The sequence below is a fragment of the Acanthochromis polyacanthus genome, chromosome 6, assembly GCF_021347895.1.
Source record: "Acanthochromis polyacanthus isolate Apoly-LR-REF ecotype Palm Island chromosome 6, KAUST_Apoly_ChrSc, whole genome shotgun sequence".
In the NCBI taxonomy this organism is placed as follows: domain Eukaryota; kingdom Metazoa; phylum Chordata; class Actinopteri; family Pomacentridae; genus Acanthochromis; species Acanthochromis polyacanthus.
The window spans coordinates 30894745-30913696 of NC_067118.1; the positions used below are offsets into that span (position 1 = coordinate 30894745).

Here is an 18952-nt window from a genome sequence, read left to right on the forward strand (position 1 = left end):
TTTGATGCTAATTTAAAATCATAGTACTTTACAGCAAATGCAGTGAATAAATTGACACTTGTAATTAAATCTATAAAGCTTTTTTTCCTTTATTTCTAGCGAACATCATATAACAGATTCACAATTTTTAAAAATATACATTTTTGTAGCTATAACATTTAAAAAGAAAAATCAACAGGTAAGTTATTCTTTTTGAAAATAAAAAAACACAAACTAAAGTGAGAGAGTGTGCTGAATCGGAGGATATACCCGTATCTGAGTTTAAAATACTTTCATCATTTTCCCTGCTTTCAAACATATACAGTACATAAAAATGAGATGGGAACAGAAGCGTACAGTACACGGGGGTCAAGAGTATTCACAAAGCATCATGTTCCAACGTGTTATTAGCACCATTACTCTTCAGCCATACTGCACTTTTTACTCTTTCCATCATTCAGTTTTAAATGGAAAAACACCATGAGTGTCGAGGCGATGTGGCACAGACCTGTCTGTGTGGGTGGGATTGTCTGTTACGCAGTTTTCATTAGTGTTCTCCCTTTCTCAGAGATAATGTTAAGAACATATTGGAGAGTAATGCCTTGACGAACAATTGTTTGAAATGACTCCCAGTGATAATAAAAAAGGCGAAGAGTTGCTCATACATTCACCTTGCCTGCCCAGGCCGACACGTAGACATCGGCTCAGAAGCAAGAAAAGAAAAAAAAAAAGATAAAACGAAAATGCATTGCAAATTTGACAGAGAGATTGCATTAAATCTGTTTAGCATATTTACTGTATATAACATCTGTAATGTAATATATATATATAGTCGATTTTTGTTCATATATATATCTGCACTTCTTCAATAGCGTTTACTTTCATAACACTGATTGAAAATACCCTGCAGCAAACACTTTCAGTAAGTAGGTGTGTGGGACAACCATTACAAAAACAGAGTGAACACAGACATGTGCTTGATTGTCTCACTAAATGTCTTCAGTGTGTTTGTAAGGAGCCGCCTAGAGATCCTTCATCTGCTGCTCCCTTCAGGGCTGTGCTAAGTAAGGTTGAGGAAAGGAAAGGAAAGGAAAGGAAAGGAAAGGAAAGGAAAGATGCAACAAGTCCTAGACTAGAGTGACGTAGATTAATCTTTTGGGCAGCGATTTGTTGAGTTGTTTTTTATTCCTTCCCTGCAACCCTGCCTTGAGGTCTCGCCATTGTTTGTCGTGGTGGGTGCAACAGAGACAAGGAGGGTGTGTATGTGCTCATGTTTGTGTGTAAGTATGCATGTGTGTGTGTGCATGTGCAAGTTACTACTGCCACTTCATTAGCTTTGAGCCATGAGGTAAATCCGAAAGGCTTTCATCAGTTCCGGTTGAGGGAAGGGTGTCCGGGGCAGACCAGCGCCGCTTGCGTGGACGCTGCTGCTCCTGAGCTGGAGGCTCCGCGGCCAGAATGCATGGAGGCGCTGGCGTCGTAGGTGTCGGGTGGTGAGGCAGAGGAGGAGGAGGAGGTGGGGGCGGCATGTCCTCCCTGTGCGAGCTGCTGGGCTCTGCTGCAGCCCTGGAGGTGAGGTGTGTGCGATGGGCCCTGGAGCTGGTACGCGAGTGTGTCCGGTGCGTTTGGATGGGCGTGGGGGTGAGGGCCAGGCAGACATCACCCTCCATGAGCTGGCGGCAGGGCAGCCCATACAGCTGTGTGGTTCTCTGGGGACAGCAAGAAGACCAACCTCGGTCCTGCACAAAGAACGGATACTCCACCAAGACCTTCAGTAACTCCTACACAAAACCACAACATTGTTATAAACTCAATAAAGAGCTCTCATGTCTTTCACTTTGTATCACAAAATTTGACTTTGACATGTAGTGAAATTTAAAAGGAGTTTAACTGAGCTAAAGTATTTCGACCTGAAAGGACCAAGGTAACAGCGGTCTAAACTGTGACTGGTTTTCGCTAACATTCATTTTGTCATGCAGTTTTTTTAAAATAAATCTTTATTATGCTGTAATGTACACGTACTTTACTCAAGAGTAAGCTGAAGCATATATCTGAAGAGAAGGCTGACCTGAGTGTTGCGGTCTGTGAGGTGGACTTGCAGGTGGCTGAAGCCTTGTGTGCTGCTGGGGGAAATCAGCAGCACAGTGCAGGTGCTGAGGTGGAACTCCGGGGAGGTATCCGCACTCCTCAGGAAGTCCTCAGTCCGCAGCTCCTCCACCCGCTTCAACCGCCCGCTGGCCAACTCGATCAGAGATCCCTTGGTGAAGTGAGGTAGGAGTGCAGGGGAAGATGGGTGAAGGGCTGGGGATGAGGTGTGATGAGAAGGAGACAACTCTCTCCCTCTGTCTCTTTCTCTGTCCCGTCGTCTCTCGCGCTCACTGTCTCTTTCTTGGTCTTTGTCATGGTGTAGTTGCTTCTCTTTGTCTTTACCTCGCTCCTTGTCCCTTTGTACGACCTTGTCTCTTTCTTGGTCTCTGTCCCGGTCTCTTTGTGACCTGTCATGGCTGTTAGGCAGACCCAGGGGTGAGTGTGGTGAGTTCCTTAGATTGTGCTGCCTGGGTCCTGGCTCCCGGTGCAGGTTGTACATAGATGTTCCTGAGGAGCTGTAGAGTGGGTAGGCCTGGGCCTCAGGGCTGGGGTGGCACACCGAACCCAAAGAGTAGTAGATTTGGGCTTCAGCTGGAGTGGCCCCAAGGTGGTCCAGCAGTCCCCCTCTACCTGCCCTGGAGTCTGGTCCGAGGGGATGGGGACTGGTGGAGAGAAAATTGGAGCTAGTCTTAACTATCCCATGCAGATGTCTGTCCTGCAGTGAGGAATGTGGCTCAGGGCCCTCCTGAGCTTGAGAGTCTGACAAAAATGACCCTCCAGAGTGGACGCGAGATGTTAAATCCTCTTGCTGTCTCCGTCCACCATTGGCATGGGAGCTGTGTGGACTGATGTCCAGCCTGGTTCTGCTGCTATCGTTCCCATATTCTCCTGTGATCAGAGGCCTGGAGGTAGAGGCAGTCCTGCTGCCTGGCCCATCCAGACCATTTGGCCTCTTACCCAAGTACCTGTGTCGTGCATCAACTAAGCTTGGGTCTTGGGGGTAAAGAGAGTGGTGGCTAAACAAGTATGGTGGGGAGAAGAGAGAGGAGCTGTAGTCCCGCCGACCGCTGTTAATGTAGGACCACATCTCTCTAGAACTGGCTGGGAAAGGCGTCTTAAAGGAGGATGTGGAGGAGGAAGATGGGGAAGGTGGTAATGAGAGGGGACCTTCCCCTCTAAGCCACCTGGAGTGGTGTGGCAGGGTTGAGGCGAGGGGATCATCTCTCCAAGCGGGAGACGCTGAGCCCCTCCTTTCGCTGACCTGCCCTGGGAAAAGGGGGAGAGAGACAGAGGGGGAGTAGCTGAGGGGCCATGGTATGGGCACTGGGAGGCCTGGTGCTGGAGCAGGAAGGGGTGGAGGAGTGTGCAGGAGATGGGGGTTTGGGTTAGTCAGGACTCGGTCCCTGTCACTGGCATCCCTGCCTCCCTCCCCTCTCACTGTGGTAGACCGACTCCGGAGGGGCACAGGGGGTTTAAACTCATCCAGAGGGACGTGGTGTTCTGCTGATCCTTGCCGAGACTCCCTCTTCTTGGGAGGGAGGCACTCTTTGCCGCGGTCGGGGCTGGGATTCATGGGTGGGCTCCAGCGGCAGTGGGGGCCCCCTGTGTGTGGGTGTAGGTTAGGTCACATGGGCCTCACGGGAGAACGAGGGGCGCAGACAGAGGGGAAGGCTGATACACAGCATCACTGTCAGATCACTGTCGATTCTTTTGTACTGAAGCACCACTCACCTACACACAGGATGAAGGAGGACAGAAGAAGAGATAAGGTTGGTGAAAGGGAGGGAGGGGACAGAGACAGAAGTAAGAGAGATTAAGTGTGAACATTGAAAAAGAACAGTCTGTCAGGTCCTGGCATCAGTTGCAGTTAAGACTTAGCTGTCAGTCTGGTCAGACATACAAACAAACATTTGGCTGAATCAGACAGATGGAGAGATATCAGCGAGTGACTCCCTCTTCCAAACTACTTTAAAGAGGTTAAAAACTCTTAGCTTTCTTGTAGCTGCTGCTAATTAGTCATTACCTATGTGCAGTGTGGTGGGACTGAAACCACCCAACTTACTCGTTTCATTCAAACACATTACTCCCACATGTAGGCTAAAAATACATTTTGCAGCCATTGAAGTTCAGAGGCAGTGCGGCATGTGTGAGCAAAAACACACACACACACACATAGAGCACTCGCAGCAGGAGAGTTTTCATCTCTGACTCTCGGGGGATGATTGGAATATGTAGATATGTTTTTGTACCACTTTCATGAACCGCCCCCACGACACCATCGGGTGTTCTCTGTATTCTATATAAGCTTACAACTACCACCCCCCAACACCCCTTCTTATTCAGACACACACATGGACAGCAGCAGACATGCAAATGCTCCCTCAGGCAGCTGTACTTACTCCCCCAGTGATAGGCAAAGCTGGTCGCCACCCACCCAAAAGCTGACAGAAACACTGTTGATATTACCACCAGTTGTTGTGGATACAGGATATGTGCCTTTGCATATTAATTACATGTCACAGCGGGAGTGCGGGGAAATAATGTGTGATTGTTTGTGTGTGTGCATGCATGTATGCCATGTTCGCCCATGTAATCTTTGTCTCTGGCAGAATTATGCGAACGTGTTTATTTGTTTAGGTCTTTGTGTGCATGTGTGTTTGTGTTTGAGTCCTCAAACGTGTCAGAGATTTTGCAGCCTTGTTTCATTCAGTGAGAAGTGCGGGGGAGCTCCACTAATTCTTCTCCAAACGCTTTAAATGGGCTCCTTTGAAACGATGGCTGCTGCGCTGCGAGCCCAGCTGTTCCCTCCACCGCCACCACCACCAGCACCGCCGCTGCCGCCACCGTCGCTGCTCGTGCCGCCGCCACAACACCACAGCTCCGTGCAGCCACTCAGCCCCGCACTCACCCGCAAGTCTGTCTCAACTGCCTACCAACTCCCTGCCGTCTCACCATCCGCCACACTGTCGCCATGGCAACTGTGTCCACACACTCACACACACATCCAGTTGGTTTAGAGAGGTTAGATGGGGATACTCCATGGAGAGGCGGGTACACTGTTGCTCATCAAGTGACTTGGTCCAAAAACAGAATAAGTGTTAGAGTGGAGCAAGCTGTTTGTGCATCTGAGTGGAAAACTGAAAACTGGGTGGTGAGAGGAGGGGGATTTATTGTCCCACACGCAGACAGGACGGCTGTAATACGGTAGAACATTGGAAAAGCTTATGATGGACCATTTTTGGGTGCATGAAAATGTTGCTACTGTGATGGATGTTCAATGAAAGTGATATATTAAAGTTTTGCTAAAACATTAAGGCTGAAAAACAGCAATAACTTATAGTTCATTTTAAAAAAAAAATATTCGAGAGATGCAAGGCCCTTAGACAGCAGTAACCGGCAGAACTCCTTACATAATCAATACAAATCTATGCACATATTAATTTACAGTTTTCTGTAAATAAAAAAGAAAATTCTTCTTCTTCTCCTATAAATCTATTAAACACGTAAAAGTAACTGCAAATTCAAAATTAATACAATAGATTTAAGCAACAGCATCTCAAAAATAGACACGGAAAAGATATCTCACAATGCAATTTACGCACAGCATTCGAAAGGTCTGAATTTGTCAGACATAATTTCTTGTAATCTCTGCACTCTAGTTTTGCTGTACAAGAAGTTCACTTCAGCTCAGATTCTTTGAGATTGAAAAAAAAAATCTGGTTTCAGTATTTGTCCTCAAATGACTCTTACGCCCTTGTCATTTTGACAGCCAAGGTTGTCAAAATAGACCTAATATAAACCTGCCAAAAAAGTACAAGAAAACAAAGAACACAATTGTGCATGTGGAGGAGTTTGCAGAGAAATGTCTTCTAACAGAATACTCCTACACTGTGCAGACATGCACACAGAGCTGCAGTTTAGCTGGAGCTACTGTTGTCGTAGTACTTAAATATATCAAACCGACAGATTACAGGCATAATGATGTTACACGTTCCTTAAAAAGAAATATTCCTCAAGGCTCTCGATTTGTTATTGAAATGCTATTAATAAATACAGGCCTTTTTCATTTTGCACCTCAAAAACAAAAATATAACAAAAAGCCGGAAACCATTCGAATTTATGTTTTTGTTGTAAAAAGAAAAATGTTTGCATTTTGCAACTTCCAAACAACTTCATATTTGACAGATATTTATGCTGCTCCACCTCATCCCGCCTTTTCTTAGCATGCATTTCCCCAGAGAGCTGTCAAGCGCACCTCCACACACTCATGACTGTAAACCTCAGAGCAACAGAACTACAAAATATTCGCGGCTAGTTTCGTTTACTTTGCTGTCAAAGAAAAATTAATTAAGACTTGTAGCCCTATATTGCTATTTGCAACAGACATGCAGCAGCTCTTATCCAAAAGAGAGAATGTAGCAGCAGACAGACAGGCTGATGGAGTTGGTAGTTGTTGTGATGTGATGTGAGACTGACCTTAGTGCGGGATGAGCAGACGTCCCAGTGTTGGCAGTCATTCATATTCTAGTCCTCCCAGAGGGTCTACCCACTCCTCAGCTCCTCACTGTGCTACACTGCTCCTCCACAGCACTACAACACCCGCAGATATCAGCAGCCTCCAGCTACACACTGCCTCTGATCTCTGTACGCATGAAATAACACCAGCGAGCCCACCAAACTGAGGGAAAAAACTGTGAGCCTGCTCTCCGTCTCTGTGTCTGTGTTGTGCATGTGAGTATGTGTGTGTGTGTCAAGTGAGTGTGTGCATGCTTGTGTGTGCAAAGGGCTGAGGAAATGAGTAATATCTAGCAGTGAGAAACATGTCTGCTATGCAGAGCCACACAGGCAGACCAGTTGCTGCTGCCGCCCACTTGCTTTAATCACTGTGAGGGATACAAACATGCACACACATATACACACACAAACGTACACACAGTCAAGGATGCATACAGATCATATATCGGGCGGTATATTCTCACTATATGCTGCCTTTGTGCCATCTGGTTTCATACTTCCCACATAAACTTCAACGGCTTAATGCACCTTTCAACGTGAAAAATCCGCAATCAATTAATCGGCAATCAAATCACTAATCTGTGTTCCTGATGAACACTTTTCTAAAGACATGTTGGCACATAAAAGAGAGGGAGGGATAGAGACAGAGAGGCAGAGAGACAGTTGATGAGAGACAGGGAGGGACGTGGTAGGAGGCTCATCCTACACACACTCTCAGACTTAGGCTTTTGCTGCCTCTGACTCAAAACTAAACCTCCCATCCATCAAGCACACACACACACACACGTACACACGTACACACACACACACACACAGACACACACACACACACACACACACACACACACACACACACACACACACACACACACACACACACACACACGTTCTTTTTGTTTATCTGTAGTTTCATCTGAATTTGTGTCCTTTGTTCTTATCAAAGCACTTTTTGACGAACGTGCTTGTTGAAAGAGCTTTCATGAATACATTTGATTTGACTTCATATGCACACACACACACACACACACACACACACACACACACACACGCACGCAAACTCACACACTAAAAGGAGCACTGCAGGAGAGTTCTGAATGATTTGCTTCAGTGATTCAGACGGTACAAGTGAAGTGTGTTGGAATGGCTGGTAGGGCTTATGAGGACTGTATCAGTGAGAGCGGTGAAGCTCATTCACGACAAGAAATTAGAAGTCTGTTTGAAGCCTTCTGCAAAATAATAAACAGGCTCAGGGTTGAAAAGGGTTGAAAGCAATCTTTATGTTCTTTCATATTTCTAAAGGCAATTCATCCAACCTTTGGAACACAGAGCAAAATGCAGACTCATACCAACCAACCAACAGTAAATTAGAAGTTAACCTTGTCTAACTTCTCAACCTCAATGGAACGGAAAGCTAATCAGACTCAGAGGTGTGCTCAGAGAAATCTGCTTGAAGGCCACATTGAAACATTCTCACAGTGAGACAACAGCTGCCAAGAAATTTAGATGGATGTTATTTTTATTCTTCCAAATGAATGCTGAGTGCAGATTTTTTTTGACTGTTCATTACATGCATCACAATTAATAGAGACTTAAGGCACATGTTTTAAAATTGTACAACATTAATTTTTTAAACTACAATTTTTGTGTAGCAGGCCCACATGAAAATTTAATCAAACTGACTTGGCAAACATCAGTAGAAACAATAATTGCTCAGCTAGAAATAGCAATGATAATAGAAACAATTGTAAAGATTATCTAAAATAAAAAGAAAACAGTTGTTCATAATTTTAAATTTCCTAATCAGTACAAAGGATCAACAGACCAAAAATGACTGGTTTCTTACTTATTCGATATCATTTCTCTGTGCAGTAGTCAACATGTTAACACAAAATTGCTCCTGTAAACATGTTTCTCTTATTGCATTACACAAAGCAACCCATTGCTGATAAGGTGCCAGAGTTAACTTGGCAATTTAAATTATGCTTCCTAACACATAATTATACGAGATAACTTTCCACCTCAGTACCGCATTTCTAAAATAAATCCATCAAAACAAACAGCAAGTTTTTGAGAAAACATACTTTGTGTATAAAAGCAGACGAATAACAACCAGGAAATAAATTAAATGTAGAGAAGCAAAAAAAAGTAATTACTTTCTTTTGATGATTGTTAACACTTCTGCCCTGTGATCACTTTTCAGCAATAATAATGTTTATTTAATTGCATAAACTACCTTAAATGTAATTCTACATTAAGTGCAACATTCTTCGGTGTCTGATATCAATTTATACGTAATAGTCCAGTCATAGTGAAAGAGCAGGAAGTAGAACTACGTTCATCACAAGGTGTTTACTACAATATAGAGATATAGAAATGACTATTGTGTTCTGCTTATGCATGCACCCTTTGATATTTAGCACATTGAACTCACACCGATGAACTTTAGCACAAGGAAACACACAACTAGAGTCACACTGTGCTGACAATCACTTGCGGCACCACCGAAGCATTTGCTCTGCCTCTGTCTGTCTCATTGTCCTGCTTTGCTCGATTTAATCTGTCCATCACACACTGGCACACACACACACACACACACACACACACACACACACACACACACAGGGTCAGGTGCCCAGACAAGTAAGGTCAGATGAGGCAGGCTACATCTAACAAATCATTGCAGTGGAAGTGTAAAGTCGCAGCAGGGGTCAAAGATGTCCACAGGTGAGGCGTGTTTAGAGAGCAAAGAAATCTCTCCTGTCATTGTCTCTGCTTTTGTTTTGTTTTGTTTTGTTATTAAAGAAAAAGCCATACTTCATTGTTTCTTTTTTCTTTTTTTTTTCTTTTCTACCCTTCCTCATGTGTAGCCTCGTATTGGATGTCTGATCACGTTTCAGGCTGAGTGGGAGATCTATGATGGACGTCTGATGCAGCAGAAATTTGTTGCTGAATGTAACAGATCTGAACAGAGGGAAGAGTAGAGGAGAGTGGAGGGGGGTGGAGAGGAGGGCGGTGGAGCGGGGGGTGGGGGGTGAGGACACAACCAATAGATAGATAGATAGATAGATAGATAGATGAGCAAACTTAGACTTGGCTCACCTGTCAGAGAGGGTTCGAGTGATGGAGTGCAGAAGGGATGAAGGAGGAGGAGGGCAGGAGGGGAGTACTACTAGCTTTGTGTGGCGGCTTACTCTACAAGGAGCCGGGCTAAGCTGATAAAAAGGACAGGGTGATACGGGCGATAGCTTATTGGGCAAAAGGCCAGGTCAGTCTTCAGGGCCCTGACCCATTCTTCAGCAGGATGAGCCAGCAGCCCTGCCCGCAGCAGGATCAACCACAATGAAGACAGGCTTATGGCTCAGGAGTTACTATTAACACCCCCGTACACAAATACACACACACAGAGATGCATACACACACACAGACACACACACACACACACACACACACACACACACACACACACACACACACACACACACACACACACACACACAGACACGTGTACGCAGAAACACTCCTGCAAAGAGCCACTACACGATTGATTCTTTGTGAAAATGTGCCTGCTTATGACTGTCTTGTACACCTCGCCGCTGCGCAAAGTGATAAACAAAATATTTGCTGTTTTTGATTAAAAAATAAGATGTGCCATAAGTCCGGCAAAACAAACACAACGCTGTGCCTTCTAAATACGAGAGCTGAAGACAGAATATGCTGAACATTGCAAGTGTAGACCTGATAGATAGGATGAGAGTACAGCAGCGTGAGTGATGCAGACTACAGGGTGACGCCTGTAATGTATTGCTGGGTTAATCCCTGTGAATCCTAACTGGTACGGCCTAAGGCAGGCTTAGTATAGTTCTGGGAGGAAATCCCCCTGTGTAGTGGTACAGGCCATTAGCCCCTAGGGTATAAATAGGGCAGCTATGGCTCCTTAAGCTGGCTTTTACGCAATATCAGTTAAAAATATGACTTGACTAATTACATGCAGGTCAGCCAGTCAGCAGAAGCAAAAATTCCTCCACCTCGTTCTCCTCTTCCCCTGACCGTGGCAGACTGTCGCAGTGCTCCTGTGGCTCTCGCTGTGCTGTTGTAAAGGCATGCAGGCATGTGCTGCACATACAAGTGCACACGCATGGGTCAGCATGGGGTAAATGGAACAGTTAACAGGTATTCTGCAAACCTTGTGGTTGACATTTTCTAAGGTGGGTGTTAAGTTTTTGTCATTCACTGACATTTAAGCGTCTACTCATGGGAGTTTCATTTTTGCATTTTTCCACTGTCTCAGCCTGATAATTTTCCTCTTATGCGGCATCTTCACCGGCTATATTTTCAACCACAAAGCACTGACAGTGGTTTCAATTCGAAGGCAACATATGCATCACAAAGACGTGGAGACACACAAAGCAAACATCAGATGTGCCAATAATGGTGAGGTGACAGCAAGTCTTATGCAACTGTAGTGATGTCACACACTGCCGATGCACAGTCATGCTTTTGTATTTCCATTCTTGCAGCTTACTCATTTATGCTTAAGTTAGTTTTCTAACTTTGTACAACCATTCCCTCAATGGCAGTGCAGGTAGCACACTCTCTCGCTAGTTTGAGACATGATTAGCCCAGCTCAGAGCCCTTGATGCGAGCAGAACTCTCACGCTATGAGATCAGTAGCTTACAAGTGGGGTGGAGGCGGGAAAGAGGGGAAAGTGAAAGAGAGAGAGGTGGAGGAGACAAAGTCTGATAGGGTAAAAACAGCTTGAAAGAGAAAGGACAAGTGTGTGTATGTGTGTGTGTGCCCATGTTTTTGCTACATTGTGGGGACCAAATGTCCCCACAACTGTAGGAAAACCGAAAACTATGTCACTTGTGGGGACCTCATTTCGGTCCCCACAAGTTTAAACAGTGTTTTCTTGGCCATGTTGTTGTTACTGAAAAAAGTAAAAGTGCAAAAACGTTTCTTTAAGGTTAGCTATTGTTTTGGTTAGGGTTAGGTTAAGGTTAGGGTTAGGGTTAGGGTAATGGTTAGGGGTTAGATATGAATGGGAGTCAATGGAATGTCCCCACAATGATAGCAAGACACACACATGCGTGTGGGTGTGTGTATGTGTGTGTGTGTGTGTGTGTGTGTGTGTGTGTGTGTGTGTGTGAAGGGAAGGGGGATTACTTTTCATTCCAAAGATTTGTTGTTTTTGGCACTCTCCCCTGGCGACTGCCAGTCAAACTGGGTTTCTGTTGGTTCTCTGGTTTAGCAGCAAAATGTCAGCAAGCTGAAAGAAAACATAGTGATGACATCTCCATGGAGAAAGCATGGCCAGGTCTCCCGTTGGTAGCTTAAGTGCCATTCATTTTCAGAGAGACTGTCTAGACTGGCTTCACAGATACTGTCTAGAGTACCTTTATCACTGCCGGTATTCAAGGCAACATTGCTATACACTGCTATTATTGCTATTGCTCTACAACCCCTCCCACACCAAATCTGCCAACCAGCCACACACGGTCACAGTCATTTACTCAGCACATAGCTTATGCTGCTTGTTACAGAGGGTGCTGCAAATTGTATTGAAATATTATTGAGTGGGCTTAATGCTTGTTTTCAAAATGAAAAAAGGGAGAGCCCCAATTCCACTTGAGAGAGGACCTTTATCACTCAGCTATTTGATAACCTCGGCTAATAATTACAAAAAAAAAGAAATGAAGAGAAATTAATTAGAGAAAAATGCTTTGAGGGGTTTTAGCGTTGCTCAGAACAAAACAGAATGAGCCGGAAAGCATTGCAAGGGTAAGGGAGGTAACGTACATCCAACTTCAGGACAGGCATTCAGGACACTGTCGATGCAAAAGGCTCACAGGATGTCTCAGATGTTACACTTTCTGTACAGTGATACCAAAACCAATACTGTGCATTATATTGTGCTTGTGTGTCAGTAAGAGGGAGCAGATTTACTTGCAAAGGCTCTAGCAGGCAGAAAAGTCAGGCCTGGCTGAAAAACTGTGGGTGTAAGTGGTGGGTGGCAGGGTTGAAAGGCCGCTGACCCCTATTGTAGATGAAGTGTGGAGGAGGAGGAGAACATACTGCTTGATCATACACAAGGGTTACAAGTCAAGGCCAAGGAAAACGATCTGTTCGAACACAAAGAGCAAAGCACAGCCGGATTACTGACAGATTGGATACGCATGTTTGCACATGACCACACACACACACACACACACACACACACACACACACACACACACACACACACACACACACACACATTCGCTTACGAGCGTGTCTTCACTTCACACATACGGTGAATGTATTTGAATACAAATGCATCCTATAAAATACCAGCTCCTGCACCTTCCTCTCTTGGGACACTGAGACCGACAGGTGTGTCTGTCACCTTAAAGTAGTCTGGCACGATGTCAACTGTATTCAAGCACCTGCCTCTGTTTGGGATTATTCATCACACTGCTGGCTCCTCCACTGAGCTCCCAGGCCAATTCTCATACCATTCCAATTGGGAGAGTGCTGATCTACTAACATGGGCCCTGCAAGTCCCCTTGACTGATCCAAAAATCCATAATTCTGATTTATGACCTGAATATATCTCAAAAAGGAATTTATGCAGTGTCATGTACTGTTTCTTAATTTATTGAGAAAGGTTAATTGTGAATATGAAACCCAGTATGCCTGGAGTGACACAGCAGATATATACATATTTATTGAGTTTCCAGTTCACAGAATAAATAAAGTAAAATCAATAGGCTAAAACATTTCTGTATACTGTTTTAATTAAACGCGGTAATGTGTAGGCTCAAGTTAGGGCAGCAGAGTTTTTAGAAAATGTGTCTGCACAGCAAGAAAGATGGAGTTTTGACTCACTTTCCGTTGTGGGAGAGGATGACATGCAAGACAGGCAAAGACATGCTGGTCTGATTTTGCCCATAGGTGTGACTTTGAGTGACAATGAGAGTGATTATCCCGCACACATTCTACAATGAAGTGGCGAGCGCCTCCCCGCTGTCTAATTCCCTGAAAAGGCCCAAAACGTGACAGAAAATGACTGCACAGCTAAGGTTACGTGGGGTTATGCAGGCTCAAATACCGGCTACACTTGTGCGCCCACGCAGGATTTCAGTCTGTGAAAGGAAAGGAATTTTCTCCGAGCGCCCGTATGGCATTCAGTCCTGGAATTACACATACATGAACAACACGCATGCACAAATTCATATAATCATGCAAATGTAGTCACTGCTTGGACGTACACTTCACTCTCTAAGTTTTCCCTTTTTGTGTCTTTCACTTTCAGTCTCCCCACCCCACCCACTCTCGGTCTTCCTCTCTGTCTTTCCCTCTCACTCATCTGGGTGGCTGTTTGAGAGCATACACTCAACGTGGGTGAGAGTGCTAGAGTAGAGTATATGACTGTTAACACAAGGTGCCGGGTGTGTGTGTGTGTGTGTGTGTGTGTGTGTGTGTGTGTGTGTGTGTGTGTGTGTGTGTGTGTCTGCCTGCCTGTCTGCGTGGTGCTGTAGGTGGAGAGGCACAGCAGGGCGTGAAGGAGCGCGGTGATAATGACAGGCCATGCATTATATAACATGCAGATTGCATAAGGAGAAGATTATTTTAGGTCCAGATATTGAGGATGTATAAGTAATTTTTTTTACGTGGGCGTCCGGCACCTCTAAGTGCACGGATGTGTGTTTGTGCTGAAATGTTCTGAAATGTGTTCATTTTCGTGGCTTCTTTCGAGGAGTGTGTGGGTGTAAGTAAACTAAAGTGTATTATGTGTTTGTAAGAAGGGGGCACGAATGTTTTCAGATTTCTTTCATAGCTATCTGCATATCAAAACAAGTATGTGGGAATGTTGGCACATTTGTGAACACTGTGCATAAGGGTGTCTTTATTACAAGCTCCCACTCATTATCACTTTTAGACTTCAGAGAGATCCACGTGAAAAGGCCTGATTCTCCTTGTCGGGTGAGAACCTCGCAACTTCCAGTTTTGATGATTTTCATGTCAGAGCGTGTGTTGAAAGAACACGTGCTTCTCCGTGGACCGCACAAGCTTTATGACTCTCCCAGTCGCTCAGTCACAAGGTTATGGTCCAACAGGATGCGTTGTTTGGAGTCACAGAAGTGAGGCAGCGCAGATACAGTCTCCGTGTGGCACTGCCTCGTCTGTGCGCCTCACTCCATGCATGAGCGTGCCCCTTTAAAAATAGACCTCTTAAAGGGCCAGCAGCCACTCAACCTTCTCCCACAAGAGGCCTGTTCTCCTCTTCAGGGTAACAGTACTCTAAGAAACATGGTATGGGAGAACATGCTGTATTTCTCATTCAGCCCACAGAGACTAGTTGTGTTTCTGTTTCCCAAAAGACACAGAACCGTCCCTATGTTCAGTTTCACTTCATATCATTCATAAGGGCACAAAGGAGTCTGACATAAAATCATGGGTTTTGTCCTGGTAAGTCACTACAAAACTCAAAATTAACACAGGAGATCTGGGATTTGAAGCCACCAGACTAATGCTAGAGCCCCACTTTGGCGTGACCTCTCGCTGATACACCAGAGAATCCCTGCTCCAACATACAAGTGACAAACGCAGCATTCAAAGCAGAAACACTTCTTAAATGTGCTCTCAAAGCAATCATTTGTACGGGCAGTCACAGAGTGACATACAGCTTCCTGCGCACTCCAGCAGATCATCCTCATAATTGAAATAAGTGAATTAAGTCAGCAGGGACAAATGTTGTACGTCTCGCTTGAAAGACATCTATAGCTGAGAGCTGTTTGAACCTGTGAAACGGTCCTATATGGAGCATATGGGATATCACTGCAGCAGAAGGACAGTGCCTGCTGTAGCAGAAATAGACGTACAGAAATCATAATTGTGCACACTGCCGTAATACGTCTCCGTCGAGAATGGTGAGAAATGAGGAGGGGTTTAGAGTAACAGAACCGCAAACACAGCTCGGTAGTCTCAATAGAGGAAACAAATTCACAGCTCGACCAAGCAGAGTTTTAAAGTAATGAAAAAAATTTAAAGGGGACGTTAGAAGTTCTCCCAGTGAATGTTTTCTCGTCTTTCTTGTGCACTGGTTGAATAAGAAGTTGCAGACGCCTGATGCACCTGCCCTCTGGCACATCCTCCCTTTGATTACATGAGATCTTTCCAAGACTTGCCCCCAAACATCTGCACATCTTATCTTCTCTCCTCCTCCTCCTCACTCCTCATTCGGTCTCTTTCCAATTTTTTTTTTTCCTGACTGGACTAACCCCACCCCAACCAATCTCATACCCATCCCTCCCAATTTAAGCGGGCTCCTCGAGGGCCCCTGGTTATCTCTGGACCAGGGCTATTTAAGCCCACTGCTCTAATTCTGAAAGCCCTGATCTGCCATCGGGCTGAGTTATAAACCTCCACCTCACTCTCACTCTCTGTGTCTGTCTGTCTCAGTCTTTCTCACACACTCCTTCTCTCCGGATCAGTCACACTCTCCCTCTTGTTCGCACTCTCTCTGTTATTCTCTTCCACACACACAAACGCCCACACATATAGGTGCTGACTTACATGAGTCTATACAACATGCCCATTCACACACACACACACAGATGCATGCACACACAGGCGCAGAAACAATTCAAACATATTTCCCCCTATAATTAGCTCAGCTCACCCTCAGAATGACATGTACCTACAGTAACTCCTAAACCTATTTCCTCAGCGCATTCAAATAGCACAGCCCAGTCTGTTTATCCCATCATTCAAAGTTGCCAACACACCTGTGCTCCCTCTCTTCTAAACACACACACACACGCACACACACGCACATACACACACACACACACACACACACACACACACACACACACACACACGGAGGAGGAAGTGGTGTGGTCACATACCTCGCCGGGTGCCTTTGCGTAGCAGGTATCACAGAGTTTACTCATTTAATCAGGCGGCAGCAGGCACGTAGGAATATCCAGTTTTGAGACTGCGAGTCTCTTCCTCCTCTCTACTGCTCAGCCTTCCCTCCCTTCATCCTATTCCTGCCTCTCCTCCTTCTCACTCTCTAAACGCCTCTTTGCTCTCTCTCTCTCTCTGTATCTCCCTGAGTGCGCTCTCTGTCTCTCTCCCCAGCTTGCTTGATCTCTCCAACCCCCTCCCTCTCTCCCTCTCTCTCTCTCTCTTTCTAACTGACACACACCTTCTATCTCACTCATACAACTTCAATCTACACTCATCCCTCGCAGTAAGTCTCTCTGACACACAGCGACACTTGATAACTTTTTCTTTGCCCCCCCATGCCTAATATGCTCTCTGTGTCTCTCTTCCTCTCTCTCTCTCTCTCTCCCTCTCTTGCTGGGAGTGTATAATTAGACAGAGCTCAGTGGTAATACAGTCAGGCTCATTGTGGGAGCCTTAGCATTGCTGCTCATGTTTGGCTGACAGCCCAGCGGCTTCACTCATTAACCTCCCTCGAGCTGCAGAATGGACCAGCCCACAGCCGGTGCTATTTGCTGCAACACCTCAGCCTCTTAGCCTCATCAGCCAATGGCAGCCCACGGAGGACGGTGGAAAAGGTGTGCTCGCTGGGAGCAGGGTACCAGTAGGTGAGGAAGCTAAACATAATCACTAAAGAATTGACATGCCGTGGCAGGTGAGGTGTAATACCAGCTGGTCGGATCTGACACACTGAGGGTTTCATCATAGTCAGAGCAAGTCGGTTCCCTTTTTATTTTGTGGCATAATCACTTGTTCATGATCAGCGTGTGGTGGCATCATGTGCTTTTCTTTCAAGCATGAAACCACAAAAGACCACTCACACATCTTATTGTGAAACCACTGTGAGGTGTAGGAATGTCCTGAGTAATGTAGCAGTAAGTCATGTGCTGTCTTTACTGTACTGTGTGCCCCAGTTCCCATTGCAGATGACCTGGTATAAACCCTTGAGGGAGGCTTCCTTTATCTCACTGATACAACTTTATAGGATAAAGACTGGCCATTATTTAGATAGCAAATGCATTATATTATATTTTAGTATTTTATTACGCATTTGTATGTGGTCACAGTCCCACCTGTTGGAATGATCTAATTTGCATTTTACCATTAGAATATCCATGTTTGTTTCATTTTTTAATAATATGTACACTACCAGTCAAAGTAAGACACGCCTTCTCATTCAAAGCTTTTATTTATTCATTCATTTGTATTATTTTCTACATTGTAGATCAATGCTGAAGATTAACACTTTTTTTTGTTTACAGCAATTTCACATGTATTCTTTTATAGTTTTGATGTCTTCAGTATTAATCAACAATGTAGAAAATAATTAAATAAAACCCACTGAATGAGAAGGTGTGTTCAATTTTTTTTTCTGTTGGGTTAATTGCAACCTGTGAATCCCGGGCATGGAAAATAATAAATAAAAAGCTATGATTCTACAGCATAAAAATATTGTTTCCCTGTAGCAAATGACCCAGAAACTCACAACTACCATTTTTTTCTCATTTTTCTCCCTTTATTGGCGCCATTAAAAGCCGCTGACCGTAATGAATATCACAGATTCATAGCAGAGTAGGCACCGGCACTGAAGCCTTCTAAACCGATTACAGCAGGATTATACTATTCATCCAAAATCAGTGGCACCCCTGAGACGATATCAGGCCCTCAAATGTAGAAAAAATTAAAAAAGGAGCAGTTTATTAGTCAGGAAAAGCTGCTTAAACACATCAGTTTAATGTTCAAGAGCCTCTATAAGGTACAACCGTCTCTAAGCAGCAAACTTTAAAAACATCATCAAGTTTGATTAGGTAACTCTGAAATACAGATAAGAAAAAAACATTTTAGCAAAGCAAGTTTGCAGTCATATCGGTGTATTATAACCTCTATAGATAGTGTACTTTTTTTTGTAACAGTAAGCTATAATCCCAAGCTGTTACATCCACCTTTAGATTTTGAGTACCATCCAATGCAAACTTTGAATATCTGTCGATATTTCAAAATATTTTTATATTTTTGTTCTGTCAGCCAAACATTTCCACAGAACATAAAAAAGTTGAATATCTAAGTTATTTCAGCTAAAGGTCATCAGTGATTTCATGTCGAGCAAGCATTATCTTTTGAAAGTTTCTGTTTGACTGGAGCCCAGGAGTAGGAGGGAGATTGTGATCAAACAAGCAGAGAGAGTGGGAGGGTGTGACTACAGCACTAATCGAGAGATCACATGGTAGTGTGTGTGTGTGTGTGTCTGTGTGTGTGTTTGTCTGTGTGTGTTCATATTTGTGCAGGCATCTTTTGCTCTTGTGATCATTAGGCACCGCGCCGGCCAAACGTCTTAGTATCATTTCCTCTCTCCTTCTCTCTCTCCCAATCTCACTTCTG

At 44.6% G+C, this 18952-nt stretch overlaps 1 protein-coding gene across 3 annotated transcripts; it reads right to left on the bottom strand.

Annotated features, from left to right (window-relative positions):
* Nucleotides 1–64: 64 nt before the first annotated feature.
* zmp:0000000926 (ataxin-1-like) lies at nucleotides 65–16913 on the bottom strand. 3 transcript variants are annotated; one of them, XM_022203388.2, is made up of 4 exons: nucleotides 16474–16913; nucleotides 11747–11849; nucleotides 2048–3798; nucleotides 65–1760 (listed from the first exon to the last, which is right to left on the bottom strand). In XM_022203388.2, the coding sequence occupies exons 3-4, from the start codon at nucleotides 3638–3640 to the stop codon at nucleotides 1296–1298; spliced, it is 2058 nt and encodes a 685-aa protein (XP_022059080.1). In that variant the 5' UTR covers nucleotides 3641–3798; nucleotides 11747–11849; nucleotides 16474–16913; the 3' UTR covers nucleotides 65–1295. The 3 variants fall into 3 exon arrangements, with proteins under 3 accessions (XP_022059080.1, XP_022059077.1, XP_022059079.1); XM_022203385.2 differs by lacking the exon at nucleotides 11747–11849; XM_022203387.2 differs by lacking the exons at nucleotides 11747–11849; nucleotides 16474–16913 and adding an exon at nucleotides 6544–7362.
* Nucleotides 16914–18952: the final 2039 nt, after the last annotated feature.

Coding starts and splice junctions, on each gene's coding strand:
- zmp:0000000926 (XM_022203385.2), bottom strand. CDS start 3,640: ATGAATCCCAGCCCCGACCGCGGCAAAGAGTGCCTCCCTCCCAAGAAG. Junction 1,761..2,047: donor TCACAGACCGCAACACTCAG/GTCAGCCTTCTC, acceptor GGTTTTGTGTAG/GAGTTACTGAAGGTCTTGGT.